The sequence below is a fragment of the Hydra viridissima genome, unplaced genomic scaffold (genome assembly GCF_058129835.1).
Source record: "Hydra viridissima isolate aposymbiotic clone 2 unplaced genomic scaffold, HvirCarnegie_v1 scaffold_4, whole genome shotgun sequence".
In the NCBI taxonomy this organism is placed as follows: domain Eukaryota; kingdom Metazoa; phylum Cnidaria; class Hydrozoa; order Anthoathecata; family Hydridae; genus Hydra; species Hydra viridissima.
This window is the reverse complement of record NW_028324303.1, coordinates 8,235,788-8,262,876: the sequence shown is the minus strand read 5'-3', so window position 1 is coordinate 8,262,876 and position 27,089 is coordinate 8,235,788. Positions and strand designations below refer to the sequence as shown.

Here is a 27,089-nt window from a genome sequence, read left to right as displayed (position 1 = left end):
CGGTTAGTCCACTGTCGTAAATGTTCGGTACATGTTTTACAAACCTGGTGGGGCGCCCAGTTTTTATCTTGATTACCAAGTTTATCACCGAAGTAGCCGAGGTAAGCTTTTTTTTATGTGTATTCGCAACATATATAGCAAAAGCTGTCAGGATTATTTAAACAGCTTCTTCTACCTGAACTCATTTTATTTTATTTCTGAAAATCCCAAACATAACGTTAAAAAAACTATGTTTCTAGTCAACTACTTCAGAACTAATAAAGTATTAGTTTGCCGCCAAACGATAAAAAACAATACAATATGGAGTGTGAACCGAAAGTTAAAAGTGAACTTATCTAAAAAAGTAGAGCTGCTAGAAAAAATTGATTTCATATTTGAATTCAGCAAACCAAATATAACTAAAATCAGTTTTCAAATTCTTGGCACCAAAAAAAAATTTTTTTCTGTTGACCAGTGTAATCTTTCTTAACATATCGGAGAAATTATCTATATAAAAGTTATTTAAAAAATCTCAACATTAAATCCAAAACACAATTTTCAGTTCAGAATCACAGGGAGAATAATGTGAAAGTTTTCGTTTTGTGCACCTTCACCGGGTCGTTGATTCAAGTTTCAACATAAAGCGGTTGAACAATGGAAACGGCCTTTGTTTCCAGACTATATATTCTTGTGACTATGTTTGCATCAAGTCTACTTTGCTATTGGACAAATAAATTCTCGCTAAAAAAATTTACTGCATAATTTTTCCGCTAACTTATATACTTTACATAGTTTGTGCATGGTAAAGAACATTTTTCTTCCACAACAAGCGGAAGTAAATCTGTATCAAGAAAAATTTAAACTCGTTTAAAAAAAGGTGGATTAACCGCATTATTGCATACCACGAGCTCTATGAGATTTAACTACAACAACAATAAAACGTTCTTTGAAATCTCGTAGGGCACGTAAGGATGACGGTATGCAACAATGCGGTTGGACAATGGACGTTACCGTATCTGGCAATTTAAGATTTCCATTAACTTTATAAACACCTGTTAACTATTAGCAGGATCTAAATTACGCAATTCGCTAACCAATTTTTAGGTTTCACCAATGACAGCTTTAAAAAAAAATTTTTCTTAAAGAAAAAAGATTCGAGAGTAAAAACAATTACTAGTAATATTAATGTTGTAACGAAGTGAAAGTTTATTTCTGATACGCAGAACAAATGTCTTGTCTAAATTTTTCTGAAAAATCATTTTTCTGGATTTTGTTTTTAAAAGCAAATTTTTTTTTTTAAAAAAAAGAAAAGTTTATAAATTGTTAGGCCGATTATGAATATCTCTAATCAAATTAACACTAGAATTTATTTCAGTTTGAGTACAACTGTTGCACAAATTTTTTAAGTTCTTTCTTTTCACGAATAGTTAGCAGAATTTAGTTTAACTCGAAGTAATCAAGATAATTCTTAAAATATCATGTAGCTTCAGACTGCAACGTCTTTTCTTTTATTTGAGCACGAGAAAGAAGACCGAGCAAAGTCAAGCAAGCTTTCTTTAACTGAGCACTTTTCATAACTTTTTTATTTAAAAAGGTACTCGAGGTACACGTTTTTTCGTCATTTGTACCACTATCATTTTTAGATTTAACGTCTCCTTTATTTTTATGTTTTGTTTCCTCGGAAGAACAATGTTCCGTGTGTTTTTTGTTTTCGTCGGATGAATCGCATTCATTGTCGTCAGAATAATCTGGACTGCTGCAAGATGAGTCAGAATTTGAGATATTTGTATGAGGAGCACTCGAAGGCCCAGGTAAAGGTTCAGAGTTTTTTATTCGTTTTAAAGGCGGTTCCTCGTCAGCATTTTTACTTAATTCGCTAACCACCTGTTTTTTAAACGGAGGCATATCTTCAACTCCTAAATTTAATAAAACTTAAAAATTACGTGCTATTCTGAAAGCAGAGGTTCAGGGTTTGGTCTTAAAAAAAACATTTACGTACTTAAGCGAAATTTCTCGTACTTTACAACAAGAATCAAAACTGTTGCTAAAACTCAGTGAGGGTTAAAGCAATACTATAATCTTAAAGCAAAGAAATTTTTTGATGACCAATTGCTTATCAATGCCGGCATCAACGTCATGAGTTCGTTTAGTGGGATCAAACGATTCTAGTGTACTATTAGCTGCTACAACCTAAACTTTCTCACGGAAATTTTAACAGCAAACAATGATAAAACTGACCCGAGCAACCAAAAATGACCAGAAAAGGGCAAAAGACACGAGAATTTTTCAGTACTTAAATGATCAACAACATATTGCGAAATCGGTTATTGAAACATTGGAAATACATGTGGGACATTTTATCTTACAAGCCGTACACACAACACATTGTTCTTTCTGATTATCTCTTGTTGCAATCATTGAGCCATGGATTAGATTTTTTTCTGCCATAAAAATCCGCCTGTTGCCAGAGAAATGGGGTAAAAAAACCTTTTGATGGACAATACGTTGAATGAAAGATGCCGAATCTTTTTTAAACTGCTAATGATTAATACGTTTTTATAACATAAGTTTTCTACCTGAAGATTCCTTCTCATCTGACATAGACCTTTCTTGAGCAGCAGTGGATAGTTGATTATGTCGCTCTAGTAAACTATTAATACATTCCTCAAGTGGTATAGCAGCTGTTAACTCATTAGCCTCTGTCACAGACATCAACAGACATAAAGCCCGCAAATCCTGAAATGGTATAAAACATTTAAGAGTTAGCCATTTGTCGCTTCTCTAATAAAATATAATTTGAAACATAAAAGCAATAAATTTTCTTACCCCATGCAATTTAGAAGCAATTTTCTCAAATTCCTCTACGCCCATATGCTTAACATCCATAACATCAGCAATCATCGACAAAGCAATAGAATTAAGCAACGTTTGCCTTTGATGATCTGGGAATATTTTATTGTGTACCTTAAAAATATGATAGAAAAATAAAAAATCTAAAACTATTAAATACAAAATTATTATTTTATTTAAAATAAATCAAACCTTTGGGAAAAATACGCATGCAAACGTATAATAGATAGAGTCATCAAACAGTATGCGCTCTTCAGTAAAGAGTGCGTCCATAAACTAAATCGAAGAAAGAAGTATTTATTTTCAAAGTTAATTAGCTAATTGAAAAACAAAGTTAAAACTTGACTGGTTTAAAGAAAACTTGCAATTAAAATTGTGTTTAACAGCATCAATCAGCGAAAACCTGCTTTTTGCAGAAAAAATTTTCACTGAGCACTAATATTGTAAACGCTCACCTCAAGAAAAGAGTCGCATGTAAATAAAGTATGGATACAGCTTCGAAACTTTGTATTCTAAAAGTAACATACATTGTGAGTCCATTTCAAATACATATAATTTCTATGGTTCCAGGTTGACCGTCTCAACTCAATACGTATGCATGCATGCATGGATGCATGCATGTAGGTATGTAGGTATGTAGGTATGTATGTATGTATGTATGTATGTATGTATGTATGTATGTATGTATGTATGTATGTATGTATGTATGTATGTATGTATGTATGTATGTATGTATGTATGTATGTATGTATGTATGTATGTATGTATGTATGTATGTTAAAACTATAACTTCCTAGTTCTTTGTTCTAAACAATATGAATGAAGATAGTTTCGGTCCCGAAACTTCACTAAAATTTTGTTTTTTCATAGTGTAATACAAGGTCCTATTTATTTTCATGTAAGCTTAGAATCTTGGCAAAGGTTTCATGACAAAAACCCTCAAATATAAAAAATGGAAAACAAGTGAAAACAATCTAATATGTAAAGCCCAAATTTTGTATGTGGGTATGTACAGGGTGCCTAAAAAGTTCGGGGCCATTTTTCTATAACGTTTTAAACAAGGTAGACGAACTTTTTACGCACCCTATGCTGTTTTTCAGATTTAGATAATGTAAACCCATTTGTAAACAATGTTTGTAATGTTTTTTAGGAAAAATGTCTGAACTCAGACCCGCTATTATTCGTCTATATGAGCAAGGAAGAAGAGTGAAAAAAATTGTCCAACTTCTAAACATCAAACATCACCAAACTGTATCCAAAGTCATTAAGCGATATCAAGAAACTGGGAGCTATGAAGACAGACGGAGAAGTAGAGGTCTTCGGACTGACTGCCAACACTCTAGCTAACCGGAATAAGATCTTAGATCGAATCAAAAGAAACCCACGAACATAGAAGAACTCAACAAGAAAAATGGCCAAAGCTGCTGGGATTTCTGAAGGATCAGTCCAAAATATTCTGAAAGGAGCCGGATTAAAAGCCAGGAAACATGCTACAGCTCAATTACTTACAGAAGAGATGAAACGAAAACATTTGAACCGATGCAGGAAGCTTTTGAAAAGTTTTGGTGCTGGGCGACACCGAAAAATTTTGTTTTCTGATGAGAAATGGTTCGATGTTGAGCAAGCTCATAACAATCAAAATGGCAGAAGTTGGTCTAAGGAACCCCTACCAATCGAAAAAATAATCATTTCCCATCAACAGAAGACACAGCAAGTGATGGTCTGGGCAGGAATCACCAACAATGGTAAAACTCCTCTCTTCTTTGTTCCAGATGGAGTCAAAGTTCGTGGTGCTGATTATCGAGCGATGCTTGAAGAAAAACTTTTTCTTTGGACCCAGCAGCATTTTGGAGATGAAGAAAGGACGTTTCAACAAGACGGTGCACCCTCTCACAAAGCTATACAGACTCAAACTTGGCTGGAAGAGAACTTTCCCAATTTTATCAAAGTTGACATCAGGTCTCAGAGACAGATTGGAGAATGGCCAGACCTGAACCCGTTGGACTACTCGCTTTGGAGTATTCTAGAGAACAAAGTTTGCATGAAACCATATCGATCGATTAAAGAGTTAAAAAAGACCTAATTAAAGCCTGGAAAGAAATCCCAATGGAAACTCTTTCTAAAGCTATGGATGAATTTCCTAAGAGGTTAAAAAAATGCATCCAGGTAGAGGGAGGACATTTTGAGAATATGTAAATAACTATGTCTGACGAACTGTGTACATATATTCATAACCTGTGTACATACATTCATAACCTGTTTTGCAAATGAAATATACTGTATTTTGTAAATGAAATAGTGTTTTGCGAAATGGCCCCGAACTTTTTACGCACCCTGTATGCAGGTGTGTTCTTTATACAAATTCACAGTTTTGATCTGATCCTAACCAAATTTTGCACAGACCTCTCATTTTATCAGGGGAAGGTAGTAGGCTACTTTTCGTCCCAGAATTTTGATACCTTATCTACTAGGTATCAAAATTCTGGGACGAAAACGTCACTTTGATTTACTACACAGGGTACCTTAAGGAGGCAGAACTTCACCAGAAGTGTCTTTACCAAAAGTTGTTCACCACGGTGGGTTTGTATAACAAAATTTTCACGATATATTGCTCACACTCTAGGATGTCCTGATTTGCCTTGATTTACTACACAGGAAACCCAAGAAAGCAAAATCTCACAAAGTGTCTTTAGCAAAAGTTGTTATCAGTGGAAAGGAATAAGGTAAAAGCATAATGGTGACTATTCTATGAAGTCTTTTTAAGAATATTTTGGAGATTTTCTTTTTTATCCCGGTTAGTGCCAAGTACTGACCAGCTAGTATAAAATAACAATACAAAATATTCAGAAAATATTTAATTAAAAGAAGTGAGATGGCAACCTCTTGATGCCATCTCACTTCTTTTGATCAAATATTGTCGCGGCACTTCAAAAGACAATAAAGGCAGTGAATAAGACTATGATTTTGCTGAAGTGGTGGATGGTAGAAACACTCACTATCTAAACCAAGGAAGAACTCAATGACCTTACCTTTGCTTAACAAATAGTCAAATGCTGAACTATTGATTTCAAGGCTGTAGGAAAAGGATTTGTTGGATGAAAGTGTACAAGTAACAAGCCAGAGAAAACATCACCAAAACTTCTCACTTTTCTTTACAAAGGAAGATATATTGACCTTCTGTAATGATATATTAGGCTTGTTTGACCCAAGGAAGTTTTATCAAGTTTCCATATTATCTTTGTCCTTGAGATAGTAGAGATAGGGCAGCACATTACAAGAAAAAAGACTGGCTTGAAAGGACTGAGTTCTCAGTGATAATACACAATGTCCAATATGAGCCATTGATGAATCCTTAAAAGATTTTGTTTCCTCAATTGCACATCAAATTAGGACTGATGAAGCAATTTGTTACAGATCTTAACAAAGACTCTACAGCCTTAAAGCATCTTCAAGATTTCTTTCCCAAGCAATTAGAGACAAAGGTGAAGCTGGTGTCTTTATTGGACCATAAGCTATGAGAACTATAGTGTTCAGAATTCCCAAAATAAGCTAACAAGGAAGGAGAAGAAAGCCTGGGAAAGTTTTATTGCTGTGGCACAAGGCTTTCTTGGCAACAACAAGGCTGACAATTATGTGGAACTAGTTGAGACTTTGGTTAAAAGCTATGGCCAAAGTTGTAAGGTCCATATCCTTGATGCTCATCTTCATAACTTAAAGGAGACTATGGGAGCATATTCAGAGGAGCAAGAAGAGCAATTCCACTAAGACATATTAGACTTTGAATGCAGATATCAGGGATATCTGCATTCAAAGCCTTATCTTACAAAGTCCTATCTTACAATCAAAGCATGATGGGAGACAACATTTGGGGACTTGTAAAAGATGATATTACATTACACACTAGCAAATCTAGAAGAACTGTCCATTTTTAATATTGTTAAATTGCTTTAAATAGAGAAAAATAAAATTTGTATAAAATGTCTACATTTCACATCCAAATCAGCAAAAAGTCACAAAAAAGAGCTGCTTTTTTGTGACTTTTTGCAAAGTGTAATTACAAGCTTTAAATATACAAGTTAGTTATTATATTTACTTGTGTAATATATAACATTTATAATAACATAAGATGTAAACTTTCACAGTCCATTCATCAAATCTCAATTTTATAATATTAAATTTATGATTTTTTGGTTTCAAACAATGGCTTCTAAAAGTAAAAGTACTGTTTGGAAATATTTTTAAATTTCAAAACACCAGGCATAATATATATTGGCTGAAAAAGAGTCTCACAGAGAAAGAAACTTGATTGAAGCATCTACTGTGTCTACTTTAAGTGATTCTCAAATTAAAAGACAATTACTAAAGAGTTGTAATAAAAAAAGGTACACAATTTTTAATATACCACCATTGTAGGTGATTTTGTCTTTAGAAAATTAATTGAGATGTGTCCTAATTATCAAATGTCTATTAGGAGTTGTTTTCAAGAATTTTTTCACACATTTTGGTACTATTTCATAAATATATGATAAAATATTTGATTGCATCAAGTGTTATACATCTACTACTGGTTATACCTCCCTTACAAGGTTTAGTAAGTTTCGAAGTTAAAAAAAATACAAATCACATTGTTTTATGAGATAATGGAGCTAATATGGTAGCTGGTGTTAGAGACAGAAGCTTTAAATCAATATCATGTTTTATACATACAATACAGTTATGTTAACTTGTAATTAACCAAATTTCTTATTCTATCCTCATCTTTCTTCTGATATGTTAACTATGTTAATGTCATGTTTTATATATGCAATGCAATTAACTATGTTAATGTCATGTTTTATATATGCAATGCAATTAACTATGTTAATGTCATGTTTTATATATGCAATGCAATTAACTATGTTAATGTCATGTTTTATATATGCAATGCAATTATGTTAATTTGTATTTAACCAAATTTTTTATTTTATCCTCATCTTCCTTCTGATGTGTTAATTATATAAATTTATTATATATCATCAAAAGTAGAGAGGCATAAACATTTATCATATAAAAAAGTTAGATCATAAATAAAATAAACAGTTTTTTTTCTTTGCTAAATGAATCAATAAAAGTAGTATCAGTTAAATGTAACAATACCTTTTTACATTGCAGCTGTTATATTTTATATTGCTCTTAAAGCTGCTTCTTTTTTTTTTTATTTTCACTGAAGTTTAACAGTTGAAAATTCTATTTTAAATCTAATGTTTGAAAATTGTTTTCAAAATTTGTTATTACAGTTTTTAAGTTGTGTATACATGACTCTATTTTGTTCACAAAAATCTTTCAAAGATATTTTAGCTAATTGCAGAACTCTGCAGCTAATTTTTACTATTTATCAACATTTGTAGTAAAGTTAGAAGCAATTTATGAACAACTTGGTACAAATAAGCATAGGTCAATGCAAGATATTACTACAAGTTGAAATAGTTCCTATGATATAATTAAAAAGTTACAATATAAATTGAAAAGTTGTTTATACAGCTACCCAATTAACATAAAGTTCATTCCAGTAAAAATTATAAGAAGGAAGATAAGGATAAAATAAAAAATCGGAAGGAAGGTGAGGATAAAATAAAAAATTGGCTAAATGAACAAATACAAGAAAAACATCAACATAATTTATTTTTTGAGTTCTCCAATTCTGATTGTGTTGAGCATGCATTAAGTGAACTAAATGTAATATTTCAAAACCCAGCTTATCCAATTTTTTTTGTGAGTTGCTAAACTGAATGTGATTCCACATTTATACTTAGATGCTACATAACATTCTACTTTTTGCATTACGGTCAACAATATCACTTACATTATGGATTCTTATTATAAATACAATAGTTCCAATTGCTAAATACTTTCAATTTTAATAAACTCAATTGTAGTATCCCTTTTTAAGACTACTGCTCTTTTTAATTACTTTTTACTTTACACATTTGGAATTGTATTAACAGAAATTAATAGAGCTATAAACTTCAAATGTGAATTTTTAAGAAATCTTTGGTTTTCTATGAGAATGAAATTACCTGAATCAAGTTACCCAAGCATTCAAAAAATTTTTTTAGTGATTTGTTAATTTTTACTTTATTTTCATCTTGGTGAATTGTTTTTTGTTTTCTCAGATTTCAAATATGAAGATTTTTAAAGTTAGTGCAAAAACATTTTAGAATTTTGAATTCAGCTGATAATTAGATTTTGTTTAAATGACATTTTAAATATTAATTGAAGGAAATACACTGAAACAAAGTGGTAAGTAAACCAGAACATTAATTACCTATCTCTATGCATTTTTCTTCTGCATTTGTTTGATATTAGAAAAATATGACTCTACACAAGCTATTTTAACTTGTTCTTGGAAACGCTAATGCATTAAGAACATGCAACAGCTTTTAAATAAGTGATGTTTTTTTGGATCATTGAAGAATATATAGCATACAAAATACAAGCAATAACTAAAATTGGAAATGATTGTTTTGTAATTTGCTTTTGATTTGAAAATAAGTTTGAAAACTGTTTTTTTTTTTGCTAACTATTGTGTTTTAAATGTTTGTAAATGATTATATTATCTTTGTGTTTTACTTATAATATATTGAATAATGTTTAAAGCAAAAAAATTAACTTGATCACTAGACACTAAAATTGGAATTGAAAAATTGGAATAATATGAGAAAAATCAAAAGAAAAAGTGTGAACTTTTATCTAAAAAAAATCTTTTTTAAAATTGTACTTCTGTAACTTTACAAATTTGCTGAAAAAGACAGTTCAATTTATATTTGCAAAGCTCTACAACCATATACACTACCGTTCAAAAGTTTGGGGTCACCCAAACAATTTTGTGTTTTCCATGAAAAGTCACAATTATTCACCACCATACGTTGTGAAACGAATAGAAAATAGAATCAAGACATTGACAAGGTTAGAAATAATGTATTAATAATAAATTTGTATTTGAAATAACATTGTTTTTACATCAAACTTTGCTTTTGTCAAAGAATCCTCTGTTTGCAGCAATTACAGCATTGCACACCTTTGGCATTCTAGCTGTTAATTTGTTGAGGTAAGCTGGAGAAATTGCACTCCACATTTCTAGAAGCAGCTCCCACAAGTTGGATTGGTTGGATGGGCACTTCTGGCGTACCATACGGTCAAGCTGCTCCCACAACAACTTAATGATGTTCAGATCTGGTGACTGCGCTAGCCACTCCATTAGCGATAGAATACCAGCTGCCTGCTTCTGCTTTAAATAGTTCTTGCACAATTTGGAGGTGTGTTTAGGGTCATTGCCCTAAAGCCCAAAGTCCTGCAGCCGCCTCTTCACTGTAGATGTTGACATTGGTGTTTTGCAGGTACTATTTAATGAAGATGCCAGTTGGAAACCTATGAGGCATCTCTTTCTCAAACTAGAGACTCTAATGTGCTTATCTTCTTGCTTAGTTATGCAACGCAGCCTCCCACTTCTTTTTCTACTCTGGTTAGAGCCTGTTTGTGCTGTCCTCTGAAGGGAGTAGTACACACCATTGTAGAAAATCTTCAATTTCTTAGCGATTTCTCGCCTGGAATTGCCTTCATTTCTAAGAACAAGAATAGACTGTCAAGTTTCAGATGAAAGTTCTCTTTTTCTAGCCATTTTGAGCATTTAATTGACCCCACAAATGTGTTGCTCCAGAAACTCAATCTGCTCAAAGGAAGGTCAGCTTCTGTAATGAGCTAGACTGTTTTCAGATGTGTGAACATGATTGCACAAGGGTTTTCTAATCATCAATTAACCTTCTGAGCCAATGAGCAAACATTGTACCATTAGAACACTGGAGTGATAGTTGCTGGAAATGGGCCTCTATACACCTATATAGATATTGAACCAAAAACCAGACATTTGCAGCTAGAATAGTCATTTACCACATTAGCAATGTATGGAGTGTATTTATTTAAAGTTAGGACTAGTTTAAGTTATCTTCATTGAAAAGTACAGTGCTTTTCCTTCAAAAATAAGGACATTTCAATGTGACCCCGAAACTTTTGAACAGTAGTGTATGTGTGTGTGTATATATATATATATATATATATATATATATATATATATATATATATATATATCAGTGTTTGAAAGAATGTGTTCCAAAAAGAACTAGTCCTTTTTTTGAGGAACGAAGTTTGGAACTGGTTCCTTTTAAAATAATGGAACGAGGAAGGAGAACAAATTCTTTTTTTGAAGGAACGCGAACAAAAAGTAATAGTTCCTTAAAAATTTTATAATTTTGCTTTTTGCAATAGTTGTTTTTAAAGTTCAAAAAGAAAATGATTTGTATTTAGATAATCTCCAACCTAAGTACGGATTCAGTTGGCCATATGTACTAATTTTTGAATTAATTCTGATAGTTTAAAAATTAGTATATGTGGCTAACTTAATTCGAACTAAAACCACGTAAAATAAATAAACATAAAATAAAAGGACTTTTTAATGCAGTTTTATTTCACGTGGTTTTAGTTGGCAAAATGAATCCGATTACTGATATTGTCAGTGATGTTTCAGTTATTGAAAATGTTAGCAATTGCGCATGTAATAATAATACTGAAGTTAGGGGTAAGTTTTTATAAAACATGTTGTTACTTTTTATCTTATTTATAGTGCATTGACTTAAGTTTATTATTTTTAAAGTAAGTTTATTAACTAAAGTCCTTGGCTTAACTAAAGTCACAAGTCTATGCAACAAAATTTCTCATTATGCTTAACACTATGCAATGTTTTCATTTTCTCTTAGATGAACGTTTGCCTTGGAGCGGTTTAGAATCTTTTTTTGTATTCAATGGAATAAATGGCAATAATATAAATGCAAAATGTGTCTTGTGTGGCCCTTTAGAAAAAGAAATAAGTACAGCTAAAAATACATCATCTAATCTAAAACGACATATTAAGGTAAATAAGTGCTAGTGTTTCCTACTATTTTGAATTTAATTCAGTTTATTTATTTTGAATTATGTATGAAATAAAATACATACTTAGCATGCATAGTATTGTTCTATGTACCTTATACAAGCGCATGCAAAAAAGAAATTATTGTAAACATTAAGAAACTTGAATAGGTGCATATATTGGTAAACATGTAAATTCAATAATTACACCATGCTGAATAAAGAATGTAATTCTTTGAATTTGATGAGGTTTCAAATTTGATTTACTTATTAGTAAAAACTAATAATTTAAAATTTTTCTTTTTTTTGTTAGAGAATTCATCCATTCAAAATGGTTGCTTTTGAAAAAGCTATAAATGAAGGTAAAAAAAATGCTTTTGTTAAAAAGAAAAAATTAAGTTCATCAGAGAATGTGAAAAAAGGAGTGGTGCAGTCTACTCTTGAGAAATATGGAACCGATAAAGGAAATGAGCAATTTAAATTAAATCAAAAAAGTTTAGATCAACCGGTTGTAAATTTTATTGTTAGTGAAACACAACCCTTAAATATAGTTGATAAACCATCATTTGTGAATTTGGTGAAGTTAGGCCTTCCTAAAGACCTGAAGAGTATTTGTAATAAAACTTTAAAACTACGTATTAATAATCTGTATTTATCAATGATTGAAGATATTAGATCAAAAGACTCTTCAGCGTCATTCAGTATCTTTAGCATGTAGTCGCTTAAAAGGAAGACAAACATATACTGTTCTGGCTAATGTTTTGTATAAGATTCATACAACCTATAAAATACAAAACAAGATAGTTGCTACAACAACAGACAGTGGTTCAAATTTTGTAAAAGCTTTTAAATCATATCCAATTTCAAAAAATTCAGAGAATGAGGAAGATAGCAATGATGATGATGAAGATAATGACAATGACAATTTATGTGATGAGAATATAAATTTATATGAAATTTTGGACAAAAGTAGTCATGAACAAGAAGAGAATGACTTATTTGTTCAGTTACCACAACATTTTAGATGTGCTAGTCATACACTAGACTTAATAGCAAAAAATAATGTTAAGAAAATGGTACAGACTTCAGAAACTAATTTTAAGAAAATTTATAGGAAAGCAATCGGCAAATGTTCATCATTATGGAGTAAACAAAATATATCAAATAGTTGCTGAAAAAATTCACAATATATTAAAGGTTTATTTAAAAACGCCAAACAAAACAAGATGGAACTGTACCTATGATAGCTTATTACAAATTAAAAATATTTTTTTAGACTCTAATGGACATTAAAAAATGAACAATATAATGGATTTCTGCAAAATACAAAGATTCACAAATCAAGAAATTCAATTAATTCATGAATACTGTGAAGTAATGACTCCTCTTGCCCAATCTTTAGACTTTTTACAAGGAGAAGAATCAATGTTCATGGGTTATTTGTTACCGACACTTTATGCTTTGGATAAAAAGTTAATTATTTTGCAACAGAAAAATATGAACTTTTGTGGTCCACTTGTCAACACAGTAAGAACTGCAATTAAAACTCGATTTAGTACTATTTGGGAAAAAAAAGTACTAATATTAGCATCTTGTTTAATACCACGTTTTAAATTATTATGGCTTGATGGTGTGAAATGTTTCACAGCAGAAGCCTGGTTAAAGTCTTTGTTTGAAAATGTGGATCTTAGTTCTACATCTTGTGAAATCGAATCCTCTTCACATATAGCAACAGGTTCATCTAAAGAAGACTTTTTCTGTTTACCAGTTGAAAGCAACTTAATTACAAGTTCTGGTATTGAGGAGTTGGAGTTATATTTAAAATCACAGTCAAAAGAGTTAACTGTGTTATTATTATACCCAGCAGTATTGAAAGTTTTTTTAGAACTTAACACACCTCTTCCGTCGAGTGCTCCAGTTGAACGGCTATTTTTGACAGGGTCTAATGTGATGACTGAAAAAAGACATACATTGTGTGGTTCTCTATTTGAAAAATTAGTTTTATTGAAATAAAAGAAAATTGGTGTCTAAAATTTTCTTTCTCTTTATACTTTTTACTTGTTTTCTAAATCTTTATTTTCCAGTAACAGTTTTATAATGCTCATACTTCCGAACTGAAATTAATATATCAATTTTATATGTATAATGTACATGCAGAGGCAGACTAGGCCGGCAGTACACCAGAAATATTAAAACACTTTTTAAAAGTAATGATTAAGCAAAGCACTATAAAAAAGTGCCTGCTTAGCGAAACAATAGATCAACTATTTTGTATTAAATGTGCTATAAGTAATATCATTTACTATGTAAAAATAAGTTTAAAAAAAGGAACGATGTAGGAACGAGTTCTATTTTTTGAGGAACGTGTAACAAGTTCCTTTTTTTGATTAATGAACGAGGAATTGGAATGAGTTCTTTTTCTACGAAATGAACAGGGAACGGAACGAGATCCTTTTTAAAAGGAACTTTTCAAACGCTGATATATATATATATATATATATATATATATATATATATATATATATATATATATATATATATATATATATATATATATATATATATAACTGAGATTGTCAATAAAATAATTTTTTAAAGATCTAGACCACTTTAAAATTATATTACAGGTGTCAATTTGAGGTGGAGTTGCTGTTTAAATAAATTTCAACAAAACTTTTATAAATGACTTCATTTTGAAATATATTGAGTTTTAACATTTAACATTGAAAGTAAGTAAAAGTAAAGATATCAAAATTTTTTATCTTTGGAATTTAAAAAGAAGAAAATGATGTTGGAAGCATAAATCAAATGCAAAAAGTTGGTAAAAAAATTTTGAGCCTAATAGAAAAATTTTTTCATTCAGCATACCTCTGAAGATTTGCTCCAAACTTCTTGCCAAAGCTTAGGAAAAAACTGAAACTTTAATGGGAGCATCTCAACAGCCAACAAACAACCTAAAAATAGGTTCTTAGAGTAAATGCAGGAAGATTTTCATAAAGAAATTGAAAAATGATAGTAAAATTTCAAAATAAACTAACAGAATTAGTCAATAGAAATACAATTTCCAAAACAGCATCTATGATTATAGATTTAGTAGAAAAAATTAAAATTTTTATCTATCAGTTTCATTTCAAGTATTAATAAATTTGTTAAAAAACGAAAAATACCTAATTTTACAATAAAGATGTAATATATCAATATCAGTATCAATTTTCACCGCTTAACAGTATTAGTTTTGGTAGAACTTTAGTATTGGTTGATCACTAATCACATACTATTTTCTTTAAAGAGTAATATAGCTATTGAAATTAATAAAACACAAAATAAACTTACTTATTTCAATAATAATTGAAGAAATTGGTTCAGCATTTAATCCATAACGACACATTTTATCAACAAAAAAATGGTAGCCTTGGAAGTAGTCCCATAACTGTATTTTATATGCACCATCAATATCTCCCTTTAAGTGAAAAAAAAAATAATGCTGCTAAAACTACATTAGTACATTTAGTTCACAAAAAATAATTACAAAAGTTGATATATTTGAATTTGACAGTGTGATTTTACAATTCATGTAATCACCTTGTAAAATTATAGAAGAATTTAATATATCATAGTTAAGCAAACAATGTTAATACAATACACTTTAATTACCAAAAAAATGGTTTTACAAAAAATGAAAATATTAAAACATTGGCCCAAGTCTCCCTTTACTAACTTTTGAATTCTTTACTAAAAACTGCAAAAACACTTCTGAAAATTGCTTTTAAAAATCTTGCCTTCAGATATGCCAAACTACAATTTAAGTATCATTGAAAACTTTTTCAAAGTGGTAAAAATGACTTAGAAAACACAGATACTGTTTTCTTTTACTTTATGTATTTAAACGTATTGAACAGCAACACTTCTGGGGATTGTAATAAAGGTTTTTCTCACTATTCATACCATATACATATGCCGTATATAAAAAGATTGTAAATTAGAACTTTGAGTACAATAATGAAATGAATAAAACTTAAAGAATTACAAAATTACCGTAAAAGATTCAAGTATATGGGGATGAAGTGTCATATTCAGTTCTGGTTCTTTTGGCCTTAATGAAGATAACTTTCGGCCTACTTTGTTTTGAATACCAGGCTTGGGAAAATGAGGTCCGAAATGAACTAAAAAAATAGAACAGCTAAACTACTTAACTTCAATTTGGCCTTAATTTAATTCGACTTAAAGTTGGTTTGTGGATTGAACTTGGTAATTTGATAAATAAGCAAACTTTAAACTCATAAATTATTATTGTTGCATGCTTACAATTCTCCTGTGGTGTCATTCGTATAGCCAGATGTGACTGATGAATGATTGGAGCAATGGTTTCTATAAATTCCTCAGGATATATCTGTAATAATTCATGAAGTAAATCTAAAAAAAAAAAAAATCAAAATGTAACAGGTTTAAGAACTTCAGTATATATAGTAGCTGTAATAACTGACATCCAACTAAAAATATGAAAAGCCTGTGCAATAAAGTTCAACATTTATTACAAATTCTAAACCTCATATTTGTATTCTACATGAATCATAAATGATTGTTTTTTTTAATGCAATTAATGTAAAGTAGCATTTTTATAAGTCTCCATCAACCATGGTCTTTGTAATAAGCTTGAAATTCTAATATCAAGTTTTAATTTTTAAAAAGAGAAGAAAAAATCTTAATAGGTTTACAAAAATGAAGTAACACAAGAACTGGGTATTAACACTAGACAAACCTAAACATGATTTTTGTATTTCTTTTGCAACAAATGAATTCAACATTGACAACGCTTTTATCATAACATCAGTTCGATCATCCCAAGAATGTAGGGCTTTATACAAAGGGTCTAAAAAAAGATACTTTTGTAAAACAGAAAACAATCAAATTCTATATGAAACATCTTGAATTGTTTTTGAGCAATATTTAAAAAGCAGATACCCTGAAATTATTCTGTTAATTTTTTGTTAAGTATAATAGAAAAAAAAAAGTGCAATACCTATCTCAGATATATGAGATTGGCAATAACCAAGTACAGTTTGTAGAAGATTTGTAACTTCGAGTATATCATTTGTTATATTACAAGCAGTTGCTTCATAATACATGAGATGTAATGTACAAAAAGCCTAAAAAATAATATAACCAATTTTAAAAACTAATAATGTACCTTAAAAATATTGTGACTTAAATCTATGTGATAAAAATTAAGACAATCTAAATGATTTTACTTCGCCCAATGGATTCAAACCATTACTGCAAACCACATGCAAACAATCTTCTTTTGAATGAATAAGCACCCGAAGTACACTAAAATAATTTTAAAATAGTTATGGTTAATCATAATTTTATAATCAACTTTTAATTTTAAAACAATATTGTAATCTACAAGGATTACATCTTGTCATAAAATTCTAATTCTAGGAATTTGTTGATAACAACTGGACAGTAAAATGCCTGGTGGTTGAACTCAAAAAATAAATAGTTTATAATAAACTACTTCATAATTTATTAAATAGGTTAAAGCAACATACTTAACAAGGGTCATCCAAGCATTATGCCCTTCAATTGAATTGCAAACAAGTTCTATTGTTTTTGTTTTAAAGTTTGATGCTAATACTAGGTCTTCACTTGAAGTGTATTTAGCACCACAAAAAAGTTTAACCAAGTTTAATAGCTCTTCAATCACCTGTAAATTGATGAAAAAGAGAAGAATATTTTTAAAAAAAGTAGAATGTCAAGAAAGATCAATCAACATTTAACATTTCTAAAAAATAACCTTCAACCCAACAGGACACATAACTAAACTTTAGTTAAAAAAAAAAAACTTCTGACCTGTGGGTAATGATTTGCTCTGGGCATTAAATGTTCAAATGCCCATGTCATATTAGGGTGCATTGATAAAGATTTACAAAACTGTTTTGAATGATTACAGGCAAGTCTCAATAGACCATAATACATAGGAAGAGTAGAATTGTTGTATGAAATGACTTCCTGATCATCATTTGATCTAAAAATAATAATAATAATAATGATAAATAACAAAAAAACATTTTTATACCAATTTTAGTTACTCTGCGATGTAAAGAAATACTAGAATTATTTTGTACAAAATGTAGTTGTAAGCAATATTGAATGCAACATCACGAGTTTCTGTAATAAACTTCACATTTTCTTCAAAATTTTCACAAGCATGGTACCAAAAAGTCAGCAGTGCCTAAAACAAAAGAATAACAACATATTGCAGAATAAAAATGTCAAATAAAAATTTTAAACTTAATCTAAAAACAAATTGCAACCTGTTTGTTAAAGTGAATAGAAACATCTGGTTCAGACATTGTGGGGTGATACAATCGCCATAAATCCATGCTGAAGGGTGTAAACTAATAAAATAGAACAAGTTTAAATAAAAATAAAAACTTGAGCTTCAATTTTGTATCAAATATTATAATTTTTTCTTACCATTGCTTTTTCATCATTTGATATGCAACAGTAATTTAAAAGAGTGAAATAGTTTATCAGTCTTGTTGTGCCAATATGAGATTTATCTGAAGAGGAAAAATAAATTTAAAAAAAAAAAAGTTGAAACACTATTAGAGAAAAATTTAAAAAAGCATAAGAAAAAGTCTACCGCAATATTTTCCTAGTGAAGGCAGCATTTGCAAAAGAAACTCATACACCTAAATAGGAAACAAAGAAGCTTAAATGAATTTATTCTGGAAATAAGCAATAAATTATTCCTTATAATGGTATCTCAATGAAAAAAAATACCTTTTGTAGAACTAATTTAGCTTCATCACTCATCTAAATAAGAGACATAAAATTTAAGAGACATAAAATCAAAATTAAAATAAAGCGTCAATAAGAATTGAGTTTAGCAACTAATTGTAGCAAAAAACTTTAAATTTATATGGAGAAATTTTTTATCTATAAATCTTAACAAAAGTGTTTGAGCAGATTGAAGACAATTTTATTTTCCACGTATAACAATTCACACTAATAAAAAGTGGATCAATGCTAAAAAATAACAAACTAATATTAACAAATTTATGAACATTTTAAATGATAATTCATAATCCATAATATTTATGATTAACTTTATCATAAGCTTCGCTTATTATCTTAATTCAAAATTTTAGATGCTTGGTTTTTTTTAGGTATAAATTGTTTTTTTAGTTCAATTTTAAAAAAGATTTTATCTTTATAAAATAAATAAATAAAAAAAAAACAAAAAAAAAAACAGTCATCTATTTCACAACAAGGCTATTGCTATTGCTCAGATCATTAACAATTAAGATAATTAGGATGCTTTTTAACTTGCATAGAGTGCTTTTTAACTTTTCATTGTTTTGATAAGAGGTTAAGCTAACCTTCACTTTTTCCAAAATTTTTTTTCTTCTTCTGATTGTTCTCCTCCAAGACCTTATCCATTTAAGAATGAAGACTTAAATGTTGGAAATTTCAAAAAAAAAAAAAAATTTTAATTGGTGGACTTATAAAAGTATCTTTAAAATTTGACACAAGCTCTTACACTTAGACAATTTGTTTGAGAATCAAGAGGTAGAAAGAAACTTTTTTTTTTTGAAAGCATGTTCTAAAACATTTTATTTTGAAGTTCTCTTTTTTTTTTCTAAGTTACAAAGATGCACTATTTTGTAAATTTTCAAAAATTAGAACTGCTGAATTTTTAAATATTTTCCTTAAAGCCATCTTCTCAGAAACTGAAGTTGGTCTAAAGGAAAGTTCATAAAATTACCAAACAGAACCCATTTTGCCCTTGATATAAGCATTAAACCTTACTTTAAATTAAAAGTGACAGTAGCAAATTTAAAAAGATTCACAAGAAGCTTAAAAGTTCCATGGTAACCGATAGATGAGCCAATAACTTAATCAAATGTTTTAATTCAACAAGTGTCAATATTTAAATTCACATTCAAGTTGCATTTTTACAGTGCTGTGCAGCTGACAAACTTACAGCGAAAAATAAAATAGCACCACCACCAAAAATTGGTTAAAATTAGAATTTTTAACTATTTTTGATAGTTTGAAAATCTTTTAAATACATATTTAAAAGTAAAATGGCTTATAATTTTTATAAAAAACAAAATATACAAGTTTAATATATAGTATTCATTTATGAAACAAAATTTCAAAAAAAAATCAAATAAAACGCGAAAAAAATAATAGCACCACAGCTTTAATATGTACTTTAAAATAAGAAAATATTATGAGATCAATTGTTTTAAACATTTTACAATAAATATTAGTTATTTCTTAACATATTAGAATTTTGTAGCATGACCTTTATTGGCAATGATGGCTACACAACGTCTTGGCATCGAGTTAACCAAGTCCTGACATCGCTCCATGTCTCCTTAACTACGTTCCAAAGTGACTCCTTCGTGGTGGGTTTGGCAGCAGCAACCACCTCCCTTACATTAGCCCACAAATTCTCAATTGGGTAAAGATCTGGCGACTGTGCTGGCCACTCCATAACGTTCACTTTATGCTCCTCAAACCAATTCTTCACCTTCTTGCTAGTGTGTTTTGGGTCATTGTCCTGTTGGAACACCCAGGGCAACGGCATTTCATAGTTTGCATACGGCAACATCACTTTATCGAATATATCAACATAAGTGTGTTAGTCCATAATAGTAGTAATGTGATGAATGGGCCCTACTCCAAAATAAGAAAAGCATGCCCATATCATTATACTACAACCTCCATGTTTAATAGTTCGGAGGTCTTCTGACATACACCGGAGAGCCTTTTCTACCATAAAGCACAATCTTACTTTCGTCTGTCCATAAAACATTTATCCGTTTTTCAAGTGGCCAATTTTAGTGTTTTTTAGCAAACGCAATACACTTTAAAACATGTCTGGCACTTAGAAGTGGAACTTTTCTGGGGCTACAGGCTTTTAATCCATTGACTCACAGACAACTCTGAACTGTTTGTACTGTTGCATCGATGTTAAAGTCCTTTTTCAGCTCGGTAGCTGTTTTAAAAAGTTCCTTTTTAGCCTGTCGGACTAAGCGATTGGCCAGCAATGTTGGAATAGAACGTTTTCGACCACTTGTTTCAGGCTTTTCTTGAAATTTCATGGCATTTCTTATCATTTTATTGGAACACTCAACAAACGACCATCTATAAGATTTCCCTGCTGATATCAACTTTCGGATCAGTTCTCGTTTTTCTGCACTACAATGCTTTCTGCGTCCCATTTTTATATGTAAATGTCTCCTACTAATACGCACTAACATAAAACGAATAAAACAGCAAAAAAAAACCCAACGCTTGCTATTTTCACAATTATTTTTACCGTTACTAGGAAAATACGCTTATTGTTGCTATTTTATTTTTTGCAACTGTAAGTTTAGTTAGATAACTAATTGTTAATGAGCTGACAAAAAATTCTAAATAGTCAATATATGGTTTATTATCTATGATGCTCATACATGCCATATGTTTTATTTTGGAGAAGGGTTTGTAGAGTTAAAAATTTTGAAGTGTAAAGTAAAAATCAGTTAATTAACACATATTCTTTTGAAGACTTAAAATTTTCAAAACTTTTTCAAATCATTTTAAAGTATTAAATTGTGTTAAAAGAATTTTTAGAAATTTTTAGATGCTTTTGCTAATACTTCCTCTCAATTTTCATATTAAGCACTTTAATATAGTGAAACTACAATAAGATAATAAAAACAATTTTTTTTTGGAAAGTACAAAACGTTTTGTTATAAATTAAATGAAATTGTTAATTGTTTAAAACAACTTTAAAAAAAAGAGTTTAACATGCATCACTCCTGGAATTACTAATTGCTATTATTGAAACCCAGCAACTTAATTTCTTCCATAAAAAATACTGCACAGAAAATTTAGAGAAGTTCAATTATTATATTTTAATCTTTTTAAAGCGTAGCTTTTTTAAAAAATATTTCATCAGCAGCTCTTCACTAAAATTTTTTATATTAAAACTATTTACCTTCAACTGCTTTTGTGGAGTTGAAAACAATCTTCCTCTATTTAAAAAAATGTAAAATGTAATAGCAGTAGTAAATAATAGTCAAAATGTAAGTAACAAAAAAAAAAAAAAAAAAAGGAAAATGGAGAGGCAACTTACTTTAACCTATAATTAAATTATAATTTTTTTCAGGATTTAAAAAGATATTTACTTTTTTATTGATTTACTTATTTGTAATTTTACTTAACCAATGTTCTACATGGTAGTCAAACTACCATGTAAACCATATAAAATCAGTTTTTAAGGTTTACGATCAATCAAAGTTTTGTTAGCAGAAATTCAAACTTTGACAACTTCATAAGTAACACATTTTAAAGTATAATGAATAGAATAGAAAATTTTGTAATAATTTACCAGAATTTTAAAATTGCTAAAAATTTTAGTATCTCACTTAGTTTTAATATTGAAAAAGAAATATAACAACTAAAATGCAAATAAAAATCTAAAAATTATCACAGCTGTTTGATCTTCTACAATACAAATATAATCACCCACACTCACAAAAATACATTTAAAAAACAGCGGTAAAATCATCACTCAAAAAAAAAAAAAAATTAAAAAATTTTTTATACTTCTACATTTTTGAAACAATAATTTAAATATTTTCTAGTTTCAGAGTATCACTTATATATATTTAAATAAATTAGAGAAAAAGTAGAGAATTGTAGGTATAATACAAAAAAACATACCTAAAGGATTGAGGAAAGTGGATATTTGGCACAAGAGATACTAATAAGTAGGCAGCACCTGAAATTTTTGACAATTACAAGATTTCCTTTTAAGATTAAAAAGATTCTATGAATAAGGGCCTATATAAGTTAAAAACAATAGTTGTTGGTAAAAACATAACTGTCATTTGGATTATTAGCAGTAAAGGATATTGCCCCCAATGACAGCCATGCTTCTTAAACAATGACAAGCAAGAAAGAATATAAACAAAAACAAAAACAATTTTATATAAATATTATAATTTTAATGAGCCATTTTGGTTAAAAATAATTCAATTTGTATTGGTTATTAATGACTTACCACCTCGTATTCTGGGATTGACATCAGCAATTAGATACTTTTCAACCCATTTTTCCATATTTTCAAGTACAAACTTATGAATCTAATCAAGGAAAAAACACTGTTAGGAAAAACACTTTTGAAAAATATTTGCAACATAACTAACTAGTTACCTCTTTGTTTCTTGAAACATGATTTGAAATCCAATCCAGGGTTAATGCAGGGGTGCGTTCTGCTGTCTGCAATTTAACAGTTAAATTGTTTATAACTATTCTATTAGAAATAATCTATTGATATTTTTTTTTTAAAAAAATGACTGTAACTTCAAACAACTTTATTGTCACAGATGTGAACACAAGTTTTATAAGTTAATTGATATTAATCCATTTGAAAATGTTTTTGAAAAGGATCAATTGCTTAGTATGCTTTGTTATTAAAGTACACACCTGCCATATTTCAGAGAGTATAATTGCAGTAAAAGATGGCAATCCAGGCAAACCATTTTCTCCCACCTCAACTAACAAAGACAACACTTTGAAAAAATTTTGAGATTGATCAATAGAAAGTTTTTGTAAAGTTGATAGAAGAAGATGCACAATCATTTCTGCCATTTGCTGATTGTAACAAGACAAATGAAATATAATATTTGCTGTTTGTCGCAAATTTATACCATCTATTGTGATTTGACATAAGAATGGAAATTCCTAAAAACATTTTCATTAATAATACTCCTTATTTATGCTAAGACTTCAGTTAAATTTAAGTTTAAAAAAAAAACATACTTTTGTTGATGTAAAACACTGCATATCAGAATCAGATAAATGTAATTCCCTAAAAATATTTTTATTGAGTAAGGAACTGTGTAAATACTATTTAAAAAACAGGAAAAAGAATTGCCAGACTGGAGAAAACTTCAACAAGATAATATAAAAGCTTATATTTATGATATGAAAAAAAAATAATAAAATACTTTACAAGAGTATTTTCATTGAAAGAATTCAAACTAACTTACGGACCATCCCTAGCAGCTTCTACTAATAGAGCAATTGAACCAATCATTTTTTCTAAAGCATTAGGATAAAACTTATCTTCAGGAAACATTGATAAGATGTCTTCATCTTCTAAATCTAACTCCTCATCATCTTCAGCTGTTGATTCTGGCTGTATAAAAAAAAAATAGAGTGACTGACTTGACTGTAGCCAGAATTTTAAAGTTTTAAAGAAGTGCTGATCAAAAGATATCTTTAAACTTTAAAGGGCATTCTTAACATATAACTAAATGACTTGGTTTTTGATTTAGATATAGAATCATCAGAGCTGTTACCCTTAAGACTGAATGTTTTTTTATCACAATAAAGACTACATTTTGGATTTCAACACTCGGTAACAAAACCAGTTTTTTAAAGGATCTCAAATAAGAAAGCTTTTTAAAAAACCTACATTAATGTAAATTTTTAACAAATGAAATAAAAGCAACAGCATGGAATTTGTTTGCAGAATTTCTTATAACTATAAAAAATTTTGAATAATGCAAAAACCACATCAATAGCCTCTGCAGTCCATGATGGCTTTTGATATTGAAATTCATATTTCTTATTTTAAACTTCTACATCATTGGAATTTAAATTGTTATAAATGATTTAAATTAAGCAGCAGAAATATTTGCTGTAAAAGTTTTGTGGTACAAACATAAAAGGTCACTTTTATTTTTTTCAAATTCTCAACTATTGCACTGTAGTTTACAGAAAAGAGTAATAATTCTTTTAAATGAAATTCAGCATAAACTCCTTACAGGTTCATTTGCCTTCAGACAGCTATAAAATTGGACCAGCATTGTTATTGCATCTATTCGCAGTAAGAAGGCACACTAAAATAGTAAATAATAATAAACAAATTTTGAAATATATTAGAGAAAAACATTAAAAATAAAATAAAATAAACCTCTTCATGGCCAAGAGATAGGAATTGATACATAAAATGAAATAACTCAGCTAAGTTCTTACAATAACCACGAGGTGTATCTTCAAGCTAAACAAAAGTAACTGAAGTTCAATATAAAATTTTTCAATTGTTAACATAAATGTGCGATTTTAAAGGAAAAAAACATAAGTATAATAAATGCAATTACAAAAACATAACATTTACCAGTATTAGAACAGCTTTGATAAATCTGGTAATGGGTGAACAAGAACCAACATCATCCTCATCAGATATTCTAAAAAAATTAAATCAATAATAGTATGGTATTGATTGAATAATCATATCATAAAAAAAAAAAAGTAAAGAAATCTGTAAATCTTCTGTAAAGAAATGCTTGACTTAAGTTGCAAATTTAGATACAAATACATATATACAGTAGCAGTTAAAAATATGAGGCTACTTCTTTATGCACCAAGTTGCAACATGATTTAGAGTTCCATCTCATTAAACATTTTACAGAGTAAGGTGGTCTATCATTAAAAAAACAGAGGACCTAGTGTTACAAATGAGAGAGGAGGCAGCATTTTCACTGAGGTCTCAGAAAATAATGCAAGAAAACCAGCTACACAATTGATTGTAGTATTGCACTAAAAATATAGGATGAACGATGTTTTCAAACTGTGAAACAACATCTGCATTCATCATGTTTAGAAGGTACTCTGTCATGAAACTATTGGTTTCCTGTAAGAACTCTATTGCCTGAATTGCCAAAGTTAGCTAAATGCCATGCTTACTGAACATCAAAAGACAAAGCTAAAATTGATTTAATTATAAAATCAAATCTTTGTTATCTAAATTTTTAAAACAAACCTTAATAGAAAAGGCAATATTTATGTTCTGTAGATCTGATGGATTTAATTCCAAGTGCCAGTTTCCAAATGGTAAGCATTGTGGAGGAAGTATGATAGAAATACTGAAAGTATTCTTGATCAAGTTAAGTGCAGGAAAATGGTTGGCAAGGTAATTATTCTATATGCCAAAATAAAATGTCACTTGGATTATTAACAAGATAAAATTATCAAAGACAGCCAATTTGTTTAAAGATTGATTTAATCAAACTCCATGTCTTGGAGTTCACAGAGTACAGACCTTAAGCTAATTGAATGTATTTAAGACAATTGATTTGACTCAAAAAAAAACATCTAACAAAAAACTTTTTGCACACAAATTGAGGAAACTTGGAGCAAGCTACCCATCAATTATCCTCATTAAGCTTATGAACTTCAAGCCAAAATGTTGTCAGGCTGTTTTTACTAAGAAAAATCTACTCAACTGATGTAATTCTACTCATTTCTTAATGGTAAATAGGTGGGGAAGAAAAACATTGTATGTTAAATGTTTCTAAAAGTTGTGAAATACTACATTAAAGATTAAAAAAAGTTATCAAAATCAACAAGTAGTTTTTGGCTGCTTTATTTTGCTTCTACTTATACTACAGGGAGTTTCAAAAGTTGTGTATGTGCTTTTGAATAAAAATTGTTCCTAATAATCATATAAAATTTTTTAAAAATCTGTAAATATATGAAGTTTAATTATTAACTTAGATATAAATAAAAAAAACCTGGTTTCTTGACTTTCAATTGAAGAGAAAATTCAAATTGTTTTTTTATTTGCCAATTAATAAATAATAATATTAACTAAAAAAAAAAAAATAAATAAACAATAATAAATTAAAAAATAAGATAATAAATTTTTATTTGCCAAATTAGAATTTTCAAGAGGTTAGAAGGCAATGGAAAATCATTTTACTCTTCCGCCACCTCATGAGAAAACGATTCAAAATTTGGTTAACAAGTTTAAGAAGACAAGCAGCATTCACAATCGAGAAAGATCCAGTTGCTCTCATTTAATTGTTAAAGAGGAAGCTGTTTAATATGTTAAAGAAATGGTAGAAGAAATTGACAACTCATCAATTCAAAAGGCCAGTATCAAAATGGAGATGAACACAAGCAGCTACTATTGTGCTATTCAAGAAGTAGGCTTTCAACAATTCAAACCAAGTTAAACAATGTGGTATGTACTTTCAAAAAGATCAGGCATTTGCCCATTAGTCCTGTCAAGTAAAAAGCTGACTTTATTGAAAATTCTCTCAATGATTGATAGGCAGATGAGATCCAATCAAGTGCTCTGCTCATTCTTTTGAAATTTCTCCTTTGGACTTCTTTCTTTTGAGCTACTTGAAGAAAATTGTATACAAGGACAGGTCCTCTACAATTGGTGAATTTCATGAGCAGATTGATTAAACATGTGCAGAGACATAGACATGTGTAGAAGAACCTGCAAAAACATA

The 27,089-nt window shown here is 29.4% G+C and overlaps 1 protein-coding gene and 1 pseudogene across 2 annotated transcripts in view; one reads left to right on the top strand and one right to left on the bottom strand.

Annotated features, from left to right (window-relative positions):
- Positions 1-1,329: 1,329 nt before the first annotated feature.
- The window catches only part of LOC145183703 (ubiquitin carboxyl-terminal hydrolase 34-like), a 92,567-nt gene continuing 66,807 nt past the window's right edge, over positions 1,330-27,089 (bottom strand). Inside the window, exons 35-63 of the mRNA XM_090084277.1 lie at positions 24,965-25,034; positions 24,761-24,847; positions 24,612-24,686; positions 23,832-23,980; positions 23,602-23,650; positions 23,266-23,523; positions 22,993-23,058; positions 22,841-22,922; positions 22,501-22,558; positions 21,773-21,809; positions 18,559-18,591; positions 18,419-18,467; positions 18,250-18,335; positions 18,087-18,170; positions 17,898-18,004; positions 17,623-17,797; positions 17,322-17,476; positions 17,019-17,097; positions 16,790-16,916; positions 16,529-16,639; positions 16,075-16,182; positions 15,805-15,932; positions 15,103-15,229; positions 14,638-14,723; positions 3,285-3,341; positions 3,022-3,105; positions 2,806-2,943; positions 2,556-2,715; positions 1,330-1,895 (exon numbers count right to left, since the gene is read on the bottom strand). Of these exons, the coding sequence (XP_089940403.1) occupies positions 1,456-1,895; positions 2,556-2,715; positions 2,806-2,943; positions 3,022-3,105; positions 3,285-3,341; positions 14,638-14,723; positions 15,103-15,229; positions 15,805-15,932; positions 16,075-16,182; positions 16,529-16,639; positions 16,790-16,916; positions 17,019-17,097; positions 17,322-17,476; positions 17,623-17,797; positions 17,898-18,004; positions 18,087-18,170; positions 18,250-18,335; positions 18,419-18,467; positions 18,559-18,591; positions 21,773-21,809; positions 22,501-22,558; positions 22,841-22,922; positions 22,993-23,058; positions 23,266-23,523; positions 23,602-23,650; positions 23,832-23,980; positions 24,612-24,686; positions 24,761-24,847; positions 24,965-25,034 (3,265 nt within the window). The 3' untranslated portion in view covers positions 1,330-1,455. The remainder of the gene's footprint in view (positions 1,896-2,555; positions 2,716-2,805; positions 2,944-3,021; positions 3,106-3,284; positions 3,342-14,637; positions 14,724-15,102; positions 15,230-15,804; positions 15,933-16,074; positions 16,183-16,528; positions 16,640-16,789; positions 16,917-17,018; positions 17,098-17,321; positions 17,477-17,622; positions 17,798-17,897; positions 18,005-18,086; positions 18,171-18,249; positions 18,336-18,418; positions 18,468-18,558; positions 18,592-21,772; positions 21,810-22,500; positions 22,559-22,840; positions 22,923-22,992; positions 23,059-23,265; positions 23,524-23,601; positions 23,651-23,831; positions 23,981-24,611; positions 24,687-24,760; positions 24,848-24,964; positions 25,035-27,089) is intronic.
- On the top strand, positions 11,346-13,741 carry LOC149889691 (uncharacterized; annotated as a pseudogene). Its single transcript, XR_016451563.1, has 3 exons — positions 11,346-11,440; positions 11,619-11,773; positions 12,083-13,741. The product of XR_016451563.1 is annotated as an uncharacterized LOC149889691 (transcript).